At 34.7% G+C, this 13,670-nt stretch overlaps 1 protein-coding gene across 7 annotated transcripts in view; it reads left to right on the top strand.

Moving 5' to 3' along the window:
* Positions 1-13,670, top strand: part of MTUS2 (microtubule associated scaffold protein 2) — a 763,366-nt gene that overhangs the window by 326,815 nt on the left and 422,881 nt on the right. For all 7 annotated transcript variants that reach the window (XM_074303560.1, XM_074303559.1, XM_074303561.1 and 4 more), the window contains one exon: positions 11,365-11,562. In XM_074303560.1, coding sequence (XP_074159661.1) covers positions 11,365-11,562 — 198 coding nt within the window. The remainder of the gene's footprint in view (positions 1-11,364; positions 11,563-13,670) is intronic.

Here is a 13,670-nt window from a genome sequence, read left to right as displayed (position 1 = left end):
AAGTCATATCCAGAAACATTGTCTCAATAACAACGGCAGGTGGGTGTGTTGGTTTTTCACCCACTAATTTAAAAGCATAGTCCTTCAATAGAAAGCATAGGGCAAAGCCTCTCCCCAGGCCACCAATGTCTTTGCTAAATTGTGACAATCAGAACTTAATGCAACATTGCAGGTGTTGTTTGATCATGGCAAAGTATTGTGGGACTTGTACCTCTTTAGTCCTGGAAATTCTATCCCTCAGAGTTTCCAAAGCAAACAAAACAAATTTTAAAACATTCATGGCTGCCATGTTGACTCACGTTGCAGTTGAAATCCACTAGAATTCATAAATAGTTTTCAGTCTGAACCTTATCCCTATCATCTTGCACTTATAATGTTAACTTTGAGCCCAAGTATTTGTTGTTGGTGGTGGTAAGTCATTTTGGTGTGTCTAACTTTTTGGAACATCGTTTGGTGGAATTTTCTTGGCAAATTTATTGAAATGGTTTGCCATTTCCTTCTCCATCTAATTTTACAGAGGAGAAAACTGAGGCAAACAGGGTTAAATAACTTGCCCAGGGTCACACAGTTTGTGTCTGAGGCCAGATTTGAGCTCAGAAAAATGAGTCTTGCTGATTTCAAACTCAGTATTCTCTTCACTGTGCAATATAGTTGCTCTTCAAGGATAAAACTTTAAATTTATTTATTTTTTTAATTTATTTTTTTAAATTTTTATTTATTAATTTTATAATTATAATTTTTCACAGTACATATGCATGGGTATATTTTTTTACAACATTATCCCTTGTATTCACTTTTCCAAATTTTCCCCTCTCTCCCTCTACTCCCTCCCCTAGATGACAGGCAATCATATATATAATAAATGTGTTACAGTATAACCTAGATACAATATATGTGTGTAAATCCAAATTTCTTGTTGCACGTTAAGTATTGGATTCTGAAGGTATAAGTAACCTGGGTGGATAGACAGTAGTGCTAACAATTTACATTCACTTCCCAGTGTTCCTTCTCTGGGTGTAGCTGATTCTGTCCATCATTGATCAATTGGAACTGGATTATCTCTTCTCTATGTTGAAGATATCCACTTCCATCAGAATACATCCTCATACAGTATCGTTGTTGAAGTATATAATGAGCTCCTAGTTCTGCTCATTTCACTCAGCATCAGTTGATGTAAGTCTCTCCAAGCCTCTCTGTATTCCTCCTGCTGGTCATTTCTTACAGAGCAATAATATTCCATAACCTTCATATACCATATTTTACCCAACCATTCTCTAATTGATGGACATTCATTCATCTTCCAGTTTCTAGCCACTACGAAAAGAGCTGCCACAAACATTTTGGCACATACAGGTCCCTTTCCCCTCTTTAATATTTCCTTGGGATATAAGCCCAGGACTAGCACTGCTGGATTAAAGGGTATGCACAGTTTGATAATTTTTTGGGCATAGTTCCAAATTGCTCTCCAGAATGGTTGGATTCTTTCACAACTCCACCAACAATGTATCAGTGTCCCAGTTTTCCCACATCCCCTCCAACATTCTTCATTATTTGTTCCTATCTTAGCCAATCTGACAGGTGTGTAGTGGTATCTCAGAGTTGTCTTAATTTGCATTTCTCTGATCAGTAGTGATTTGGAACACTCTTTCATATGAGTGGAAATAGTTTCAATTTCATCATCTGAAAATTGTCTGGTCATATCCTTTGACCATCTATCAATTGGAGAATGGTTTGATTTCTTATAAATTAGGGTCAGTTCTCTGTATGTTTTGGAAATGAGACCTTTATCAGAACCTTTAACTGTAAAAATATTTTCCCAATTTGTTACTTCCCTTCTAATCTTGTTTGCAGGGGCATCTAGGTGGAGCAGTGGATAGATCACTAGTCCTGAATTCAGGAGGACCCGAGTTCAAATCTGGTCTCAGACACTTAACACTTCCTAGCTGTGTGACCCTGGGCAAGTCACTTAACCCCAGACTCAGAAAAAAACAAAAACAAAACGAAACAAAAAAAAAAAAACAAATAATCTTGTTTACATTAGTTTTGTTTGTACAGAAGCTTTTTAATTTGATGTAATCAAAATTTTCTTTGTGATCAATAATGATCTCTAGTTCTCCTTTGGTCATAAATTCCTTCCTCCTCCACAGGTCTGAGAGGTAGACTATCCTCTGTTCCTCTAATCTCTTTATGATCTCATTCTTTATGCCTAAATCATGGACCCATTTTGATCTTCTCTTGGTATATGGTGTTAAGTGTGGGTCCATATCTAATTTCTGCCATACTAATTTCTAGTTTTCCCAACACAAAATTTTAAATTTATCATTATTCAGTTTCATCTTCTTAGATTTACTCCAATGTACCAGAGTGTGAAGATTTTTTGTATGCTGATTTTTATCCCTTCTAGCTTTTTATCATCTGCAAATATGCAAAATATGCCATATGTGCTTTTTAAAAAAGTCTATGGATAAAAAAATGTGAAAATGCTTAAGGTCAAGCACAGATCTTTGCAATATTCCACTAGGTTCTGCCTTTCAAGGTGACTTCAGACTATCAGTGACTGTTCCTTAGTTCTTGCTGTTCAGCCATTTATGAAGCCATTTGGCCATATTTTTGTGCAGCTTACAATTGTTCATCTTATTGATAAGAACAGAATAAAAAAGTTTATCAAATGATTTGCTAAAATTTGGTTAATTTCTAAGCCATTTTCTTGACCTATAAAAAAAGCAATTGAGATTAATCTCATATATGATCTTTCTATAATGAAGCCGCGAAGCCCTTTGTGAGCCTTATTTTTCTAGATATTTAGAAGGAATTTTCGTATGAATCAGAACAAAACACATTAGCCTATAGTTGTAGACTCCCCTCTCTTCCCATTATTGAAATATCATGGCAAAATTTGCTGTTCTCTAGTCTATTTCTTTTTACTACAAAACTGGGATATTTTCAAACATGCATCCTATGATAAACTTTGTATCCATGGGAAAAAAATCTAGCTAAATTCAGAGAGACTTTTAACGCCAGATTGGCTGTGTAATTAAGTTCTTCCCAGCAAATTTCAGTGGCCATCTATTAAGTCATAAAAGAATAGAGAGAGATCTGTGTAATTGGAGGGATTATGGACATCAAAGGAAATAATGATCTTTGAATAAGTTAAGGTATGATTATATTTGTAGAAATAGGGGAAGAATTCATAGAGCTGAGAGATTTAAAATAAGAGGCAAAGAAGACAAGGTCATGGAATAAGTTGGGCCAAGGGATCAGAAATAGAGGCAGAGTACTACCTCATTCTTTGAGCCAATGGGGAAGGAACTACACAGTAATCTTAGACTTTTCTTTCTCCCTTATTTCCCATGAATTTCAGTTCTACCTCTACATTTATTGTAATTATAGGATTTTAGGATTGACAGAGTTTTTAGAGAGCATCTCTCCTGATCACTTCTTTTTACAAATTAGGAAACTGAGGGCTATAGATATTGACTAGTTCATCCAAGTTTACACATATAATAAATTCCAAGGTTTAGAATTTGAATCTCTATTTTATGACTACAAAAATAAAGAAATAGTTTTTGTTCTTTTATGGTATTAAAGATATAATTAGAGATATATATGACAAAAAGAAAAGACGGGCTAGATACATAGCAAGGACAAGGGAGGATAGGTGGACAGCCTCTCCTGATATGCTGCCAAGAGAAAGTGAGGAAGGGTTCCATTGTGTTGAGTAGAAATCCTATGGTGATCTTACTAGAAGATATGGACCTAAGTCCCATAAAATGGTTAGGCCCAAGGATTTCAGTTTATATCATTGAAGGTAAAATCAATAAATAAATTTACTTGATTATACTCGACCTATACCCAAGTGCCTTAATATGTGCAAGGCTTAATAAATATTTGTTGAACTAAGTTGAATTAAGTCTCTGATTTCCTCTTACTCTCCCCCACTTCATTATTTGTGCACATTCCCAGTTATAATGGATTCCACTTCCCCCTGATTAAATCTTTCACTTCCTTCATCAAATTTAGCTACTATCCCACCCATGAAACTATCTCTGATCTCCCCATCTGGATTTGCTTTTTGTAGCTTACAATCTTGCATGATTCTCTGATTAGTTAATCTCATTCCATCATGTATTATTTTTATTTGTTTTCATATTCCCAGTACTTCATCGGAAAAATCTGGGAGGGCAGATAGTTCTTGATATTCGTAGCTTCTTTGCTTATGATAGTATATTGTACATAATAAATACTTAATGCTTGTGAAATTTAATTATTAAATAATTCATTTGTTAGCCTATTGAACTTAGTTTTCCCTTTCAGTGTATGTGAAGAAATCAAAATGTATTTCTCATAAACAATAATCCAAACATTGGCAAAGAAGAAGTAGCTACCAAAATGTGTTCAAATATCATTAGGCATATAAGTCTCAGGATATTGAGTGACTGTCCTTATGTACTAATTTGACCATGTCATGACCTTATGCAATTAAAGTCCAGTGGCTCTCTGATGGTTCCAGAATAAAATCTATATTTTTTTTGCCATTAAAAGTCTTTATATCCTGGCTCCTCTGTATCTTTGCAGACTCACTATAGGGACTTATATCCCTTGCCACATTCTATAATCCAGCCAAACTGACTTTCTTGCTTTTATTCATACACAACACTCCCCCTTCTGCCTCTGTGTCTTTTCTCTGACCTTCCCCCATACTATGTCTGGATGTACTCCCTCTTCACTTCTGTATCTCAGAATCCCATATTTCCTTCACTACTCAGCTCAAGCTGCCCCTTCTACAGGAAGTCTTTCTTGACTTCCCTAGTGCTAAGTATCCTCTCAAATTTTTTGTAGTAGATTAGTGAAGGCAATCTACTTGTCCTTCTTTGTCTTTCCGACATGATCATCTCCTTTTCTCTTTCCATATTTCATATATTTCACAAATTGTATCCCTAATACAATTCAACTTGTTTTTATTTAATGTGTGTATTATGTCCCCTACTGACTTCTGAGTCCTACTGTTTGGTGGTGTGTGTGTGTGTGTGTGTGTGTGTGTGAATATAGCCTTCAAGGTCTAAGAGACGTCAGATTATTTCTACAGTGAATGACCTCGGATTTTTATATTTCTTTAGTTAATTTTTTTTTTCTGCTTCCTAATGACTGGCACTGTCCATTCATTCAGAAAATCTTTATTTAAGCATATTTATTGTCAGGAACTGTACTATATAGATGCTAGAGATAACAGAAACAAAAATGAAACAATCCTGATCTTGGAGGAGCTTATGTTATATTGTTGTTGCTGTTCAATTAGTTTTCAGTCATGTATGACTTTTTGTAATTCTATTTAGGGTTTTCTTGGCAAAGATATTGGACTGGTTTGCCATTTCCTTCTCCAACTCATTTCACAGATGAGAAGACTGAGGCAAGCAAGGTTAAGTGACTTGACCAGAGTCACACAATATAGTAAGGGTCCAAGGCTACAGTTGAATTTAGAAAAAGAATCTTCCTGACTCCAAGCCTGTCCTAAAATAAAAATAAGCACTATAGAGGTGTTAAATATGGGATGGCACTAGGGCTAAAGCTTGAAATAAGCTAGAAATTATTATTTATTTTTATATTCCCTGTACTTTATTGAAGTTGGAAGTGAAGAAAGAATGAAAGTGAAGAAAGAATTAAATATGAGGGAGAGTTTCTGCAATAGTATGCTGGTAAGAGATTGAATGACATATATGGGAAGTAGTAAAATGTGGAGATGTGAAGGGAGCAATATGAAATCAGGGTGAAAAAGATAAGGTGGAGCCAGACTATGAAGGACTATGATCCTTGAATCCTAAAGCAAAAGGGCTTGCATTTTATCTTAGAAAGATGATTTTTTTTGTTGTCATGACCATAATTATATTTCACCTGTTGGATGCTTCTCTCTTCTTTTATGTACTTGAAAAGGTCACTTTTTAAAATCCTTTTATTGCTTTCTCTGCTGAACTGGGTTTTGACTAAGCTGTTCTAAGTCATCATAAGAGAGCGCCTTTCCTTTGCCAAGCAAGCCAAGAAATCATGTCCCATCTTATGCTAGCTTTACATTGTAGGCTCCTTACAGCTTCTGGAAATGGTGGCAGAGGATGCAGCCTTGGGTAACAGGCATTGCTTTTGGAATCATGACGTCAGGAAAACTGAGGCTGCTATACCTGATAACTGAACAATCAGGACTTCTATTTTGTTAAAGCCAGTGCTCCACTATATGGAGCCTTACCTCCAATCCAATCCATATCATCCATGTAACAAATAGTTTTTGTGGGTTTTTTTTAGCCATTTTTGCATGATACCTACTTCAGTCTATTTCCTCCATCACCTACAATATAAATATCCAGGTTGATCCAGGTCTCAGTATTCGGGTGTGTGTGTGTGTGTGTGTGTGTGTGTGTGTGTACCTCTTTTTATCTGAGGGCAGTTAGATGGCACATGGATAGAGCATCAGGGCTGGAACCCAGGAATACCTGAGTTCTACTTGGGGTCATGTACTTACTAGCTTTGTGACCTTCGGTAATTAATTCACTTAACCCTGTTTCCTTCAGTTCCCTCATCTCTAAAATAAACTGGAAAAGGAAATGACAAACAAATCCAGTGTCTCTGTCAAGAAAACCCCAAATGGGGTGATGAAGAATTGAACATGACTGAAATAATTGAATAACAATAAGAAATTGTAACAGAAAAAAAAAGTCCTTGCTCCAGGGTCTATTACTTTTTATTACTCCCAGGGCACAAATTCTATTTGCTTTATTGAAACATTGCAGTTACTGTCTCCCTGGTTAGTAGAAACTTGAGATATACAGGTAGTAATAGATAGATATAGATAAAGATAAAGATATAGATATGGCTATCTATATCAGGAATTTGAAAGACAATTACCTTGAGTTACCTTGTAAGTCATATCTCTATAGATAGGAAAGTATGGGAAGAAGATATAAGAAATGGCTATGTCTTTCAGACTTTCAGATATCTCTATCTTTATTTAGTGTTTCAAAACAAGACAGGAAAGAATAGCCACTCTTTCACAAGAAGAAAAAAAATTGTTAGGTTTTTACTAAGTGTTCTAAGTTGGTACTTGACAATTCTCCAGTTCCCGCCTTTACTGGGAGTTTGACTTGTGAATTCCTGGGGAGGAGCTTACATGCTTAGGAGGAGCAAGTTCATTGGTTGAAGTAATTTTTCCCAGAAGCCCTTGCATTATCCCACGCCCATTCTCTGGGAGGATAAAAGAGAGTGGCACTCAAGAGATAGAGAGTCTTGTCTGGGCCGGACTTGAGGCGGGTCTCTGGAGGAAGAAGTCACTACTCTGGACCAGAGTTGGCGGCAACTGTCTGGAGACAACGGCTCTCTACAGGATGAAGAATCTGTCCAGGACATTTGAGTTGACACAGCAGATCTCCTCCCAGAGAGTGATCGGCAGTTTCTGGAGACCACAGCACTTTACAAAAAATTATTCTGATATAAAATTATAGAAAAGAATAAGTCTGAAAAACATAATCCTTTCTTATCCCTTCTTCCTGTACTCCTCTATCCATAGAGATAAGACTTACTACATTATTCAACGTAATTGTCTTTCAAATCCCTGATTCTTTTATTTTCTTAAATTCTTAAATTTCTTAAAAAAAATAAAAAATGAAAAAAAATGTTGCATAATGGCAGGTACTGCCTCATCACTATCATTTTATTCAGATAATTCAGATAATTTAAATTGTGTTACAATATAAGCTCATTCTGGTTGTCATTTTTCAAGAGCTATCCTCTAGCATTTACAGTGTCACATTTAAAGGAAGATCAAGAAAAAAGAAAAAAGGCACAACAAAAACAGCTCTTGAATTTTTGGAGGAATTTGCCAGTTTTCTTTCTTCAAAAGATTTATTTTTCAAAAGGACAAAATGGTTTCTCTTTGAAATAGCAAAGCATCTTTCAAATCTTCAATGACATTAAAATCGGTTTTTCAGTTCAAACAGGACTGTTAATCTTTCATTTCCATAAAATCTTGTCAAAATGTAATGATTTATTCAATAAAATAAAGAATGCTTATTTTATGCTGCTCTGCATAGGATTTGAACTATTGATACTGAGGCTAATTTTAAAAACCTATTATTTATTTTTATTAATTTCCTTTTAAACGAACAATGATAGAATTACTCACTGGGAAAGGTTTTTAATATGCTGCATAAATCATTTATTTCACCTAGCAGGTTAGGAGCAGGTTTTGGAAAAAGACACAATGAAAAACCAAGTTCAGTATCTGATATTTATTGGTCTTCTCAAAATTCTTCCAAAGGGAATCTGAGTGAAATAGATGAGGTGGAGATGGCCAGGAGAGATGGAAAAGGGAGAATTGTAAGAGACTTCTTATCTCTCCCTAAATTCTGTGCTGTATTACAGTTTGAAGTAGACCATGGACTACACTTTTCACTGCCCAAGGGCAAAGCTATATATATGTGTCAACAGACATACAGAACTATATTCCTGAATAATCAAAATGTTGACTGTGCTAAGGAAAGAGCTGTACTCCTTTGGATCTTTTTGGAAAATAGCAGTACCTAAAATTCTTTTCAAAGAACTCAGTTTTGTAAGGATCACTGTAACATATTTTTAGGTTTTAGAGACTTGAATAACTTCAAATCATTTAAGTAACTAGGAATGGGCAAACCTAAAACATGTAAAAAATCAGACAATGGAATGACATGACCAATGTCGTCTGGTTTGAAAGTGAATTTCAACCACCTCATTCAGCTACCTATTCAGTGATTATAATCTAGAGATTAATAAAAGATGTCTAGATTTGTATAAAAGTATACAGATTAAGGGGAAAGTAGGTGGCACAGTGGATATAGCAGGGGTCTGAGTCAGGAAGATCTGAATTCAAATCTTGTCTCAGTTACTTCCTAGCTGTGTGACTGTGGGAAAGTCATTCAGTTCTGTTTGCCTCAATTTCTTCATGTATAAAATGAGTTGGAGAGAAAATGACAAGCTAATCTAGTATCTTTGCAAAGAAAACTCTAAATGGATTCACAGAAAGTCAGACACGATTGAAATGAGTGAATAATAAATACAAACATACAGAATAAAGTTATTTTAGACCAAAAGAAAGATAATTAGAACTATGGGTATTAGAGTTTGTTTTGGGGGCTGAATTTCAGTAATTTCATTGTTATAGATTTCTCATCTACCAATGTTAAAGTCAATAACTGTTCTGCAACTATTTAACTCTGCTCCTATTTAAGTAGAATAACTGTACTATTGTGAGTAAATCTCCGTATTTAACCAAGTCTTGGTTTCTTCACCAATAGAAGGCATAGTTTGGATTAGATGATGTTTAAGATTTTTAAACAGTCCAGCTCTAAAGTTTCTTGGTACTCTATTTTCTGATTTCCACTTATTCTACTGGACGAGGTAAATGACATGTAATTTTATATATGGAAAAGAGGAACAAGAAAAGGCTAGTGAAAAAAGAAATAATTTGATCAGTTAATAAAAAACATTAAGTTCCCACCATATGCTAGGTACTGAGGGTACAAAAAAGCAACAGTTCCTGTTTTCAGGGAGCTTGCATAAACATATATGTTTTATATAAATATATATGTAGGTGTTATATGTGTATATGTACAAACATATATAATATTTTTTCATATACAAATATAGGACAGTTGACTTGCACAATGGAATGAATACCAGACCTGAAGTCAGGAATATTCATCTTTCTGAGTTCAAATTCATTTTCAGACAAATAATTATAGTCCCAAATTACTTACTTATAGTTATTTTCTCACTGCTGTTTGGACTATCGTTCTATGAAAAATACTTCTGGTTGATTTCTTCACAACTGGACTAGATGATATAAAGACCCAGAAGAATATCAAATAATATCTGTACACTCAGAGACCAAGGGCTGAAAAATCTGAAAATGATATTGTTTAATTTCCCTAGCTTGATGGTTTGGGGTTCTCCAGGGTTATGTCAGATTAACAGCATGACACAAGATTTTTCAGTATTATAGAATAAAATATTCATCAAAAGTATTTCAGATTCCTTTCTTATAATGATCACCTTGCAATAAGTCCTGATTCAATTCCTAGTAACTATTCATTCATGGTGAAATAGAAGCTTTTTTTTTTTTTTTTATAATACCAAAATGTTACTGTTTTGGAATAAATGGGCTTTCATGTGATTCTAAAGTAGTTTCAAAGATTAAAGCAGAAACAAATAAAGAAAGAAACCAAACAATCATGAAAATCATCTTGTGAGCCTGTCTTCTGTGAGTCTGATAACAATTTGGTTTCAAGCATTTAGGAATTCATGATGCATGTTCCATTTAGAAACCTGAATTGCTAGAAAAATTTGTTCCATAAAATTAAAACAGGAGATGCGTTCGTTCAGAAACTTGGCAATACTATTTTTAGGATATTCATTGAGAAGCAGCTCAGGATAATGGAAAGACACTGCATTTGGGATCATAAAAATTGAATTTTGTTCTTTGTTACCTGTATGATCTTAGACAAGTCACCTTCATCACTATGAGCCTCAATTTCCTCATTGGCAAAATTGATCACCTCTGAGGCAACTTCCAGCTTTAAATCTTTAAAGATAATTGGAAACTATGGTTTATTCTGGTCCTATCATTCTTGAGAGCAATTTGGAACAATTCCCAAAGGGGTAAGAAAATGTGCATACCCTTTAGACCCATTACTGAGTCTGTATCCTAAGGAAATCATGAAGGAGGGAAAAGGATTCACATGTGTAAAAATGTTTGTAGCATTTTTGTGTGGTGACAAAGAATTGGAAAATGAGTAGGTGCCCATCAATTGGGGAATGGCTGAATAAGCTGAGGTTTATAAAGGTAATGGCATATTATTCTATAAAAATGATAAACAATCTGATTTTAGAAAGGCCTGGAAAGATTTATATGAACTGATGCTGAAAGAAACAAGAAATATATATATATATATATATATATATATATATATTGCATACCATAACAGCAAGATTTGGTGATGATCAAAATAAAATACTTGCTTCTTCTCAGTGCATTCCCAATAAACTTTGGATAGGAAATGCATCCAGAAAGAGAACTATGTAGATCAAATGTAAATCAACAGATGCTATGATGTTTTTCCTTTTTTTTCTCTCCTATGGTTTTTTTCCCCCTTTTCTGTTTTTCTCCCTCAATATGGTTCATAAAGAAATGTGTATTTTTAAAAGTTAATATATATGTATAATAAAAAAACATAAATAAATAAATATTAAAAACAAAAAATAATATGGCTTTATGCAGTTTACAACTTATGAGGTTACCTGGTTCATTCTGTTAAGCAAGACGATCATTGTTGTTACCCTTTTTTTCAGCTGATTTGAAAAAAGCCTCCAGTACAAATGTTGTAAGAGCCAATCTCCCCAAATCTGGACTTCGTCCTCCCGGATATTCCCGTCTCCCTGCTGCTAAATTGGCAGCATTTGGTTTCGTCAGGAGCTCCAGCATCTCTTCCGCCTCCAGCAACCAGTCAGCAGACAGTGTCCAGAGTGATCAGAACAAAACAGCACACCGTAAGTCAGAGGAAGGGAGATGGAGAAGGAAAGTGAAACAGGGCCAATAATGTTTTATTTGGGTACCAGAAAAATGCCAGAAAGAAACTTTTGGTGGATGAATTAATTTAATATTTGACAACTTAATACAGCACTATTTCTGGGATTGGTGAAGATAAATAAGAATTCAAGTAGACAGGTTTTTTAAAAAATTTCCTAATGATGGCACGTTATTAGTTACAGAAGAAAAAGAAAATTTTTTAAAATCAAGATTTAAAAAAAAATTATATGTGGTATATATTTTAGAGAAAGATGAATGTGAATGATGTACAAAATTGTCTTTTTGGCTTTTAGTTCCTGTAGTCTTTGTGGTTAAATAGGTTCTAGTAAGAAGGTGAAGAAAAGATCAGGGAATTTGCCTTCTCACTGTACTGTGTCAGTCGATTCTAAAAATGGGGAAATGAAAGTGTATTTTTAGTTACCTATGATTACCTGTAATGCTTTTGAATCATGTGGCATGTGACTTATTTTTAAGAGTTAAATAATTGATGTTAAAAATAGGAAAGAGAAGCCCAGCAGTTTCTCTGTCTTTTCCCCACTGTCAGAAAAGCTCTATTAGCTGAGATGATGTCATCATCCCCTGGCTGTTTCCTGTGACTGGTATTAATTCTCTGAAGAATGAAATGACTCTCTCTGCAGGGTCTGCCACCCTTCTGGCCTTAAGGAAGGACTGGAGGCTATTAGATTCTGTCTGAGCTTTGAAGAAGCAGCTTTCCCTGATCCATGTCAATTTGAAAGCAATTGTTATCAGATATGTGGAAATTCCAATCCAAGATTCTAGTTAGCAGGACAATGCCAGAGGCTGTGATAATCTGAAACTGGATGGCAGTTTTGAAGGGATTATAGCAAATAGAATGAAAATGAGTTAAGGAAGAAAAAACTATAATAGAAACCTGGTTTAATTGGCCAAAACTTCTTTATGGTGTTCTTTTTTGAACTTAAAAAGGTACACAGGTTAGTTCATCTATAATAATAATTTAAGCCCTTAGAAGTTACATCTACCATTGCTCATACTTGTATAATTTTTGTAGCTTAGAATTTTCTGTTATACTCATTTAAAATCTAAGGCCTGCTCATTTTGTTTTGTTTTGTTTTTCCTTTTAAGGAAGCTACAACTAAAATTATTTTTGATCCATTCTCACAAAAGATTCATCTTTTGAATATCTCCATAATTAAAGAGTAGATCTGTAACATAGATGATTCCTTGTATCTGAGCTAGGAATATAGCAGAAACTGCTTCTACAGGCCTTATTCAACTTCTCTTGGTGTTTACACAGAGAGTGTCAGAATTGGAAATTTTTTTTAATTAGGCAGTTTTTAACAGAAGTAAAAATTCAGCATTTTCTTAGACTCCAAGGAGGGCATCTGTTTTTTTCAAACATAGAAATATAATTTTCAATGGTGTTTCTCATTTGGACTTGGTATGGGGAAAAGCCACATGTTTATTTGTCTTCTCAGTAATTTTTGATTATTTTAAATAAGGGAAAGGTTGTAAGAAAAGAAAGAAAATTATTAACCTTTAGCTGAGCAGTATCTTTTGGTAAGGGAATATAGACTGTTTCTGTCTGCCAGGTTATAGAGAATATTGTATGTAAGCATATAGCATTTCTTTTTCCCCTGTATCAGAGAAAGTTTAGCTAAATCACTTCCAAAGAACAGAGATTGTTATCGTTCAGCCTTCCTTCTAGAAAAGGAACAATGACATCACAAGGGTATATCTTGACATGGGCATGAATTGGATTTCAATGAGGCAAAGCCACACAAGTCATCAGTCTCTCTCACCTGAAGACTAAGAAGAGAGCTATTGCATGCAGAGAAATTATTTCCCATGTTAAGATAATCCCACTTTACAAATTTACCCTCTAGACTTTGATATTTTAAGAACATCACTGTTTCAGGCTTTTCTTGTTATGGAATATCATTTTTGTGATTTTACTTCAGGCCTTTTGTCGGTTTTGGAAGGTTGAGGCTGCCAGATGTTTGATAAGCTTCATGGCCAAAAATATTTAGCACAAGCATTAATCCATACTTTATTGCATCTCTGCTTTGAAGGCTACATTGAGTGCACA

The sequence above is a fragment of the Sminthopsis crassicaudata genome, chromosome 3 (assembly GCF_048593235.1).
Source record: "Sminthopsis crassicaudata isolate SCR6 chromosome 3, ASM4859323v1, whole genome shotgun sequence".
NCBI lineage: Eukaryota > Metazoa > Chordata > Mammalia > Dasyuromorphia > Dasyuridae > Sminthopsis > Sminthopsis crassicaudata.
The sequence above is the reverse complement of the archived record's forward strand: the minus strand, read 5'-3'. Positions and strand labels throughout refer to the sequence as shown.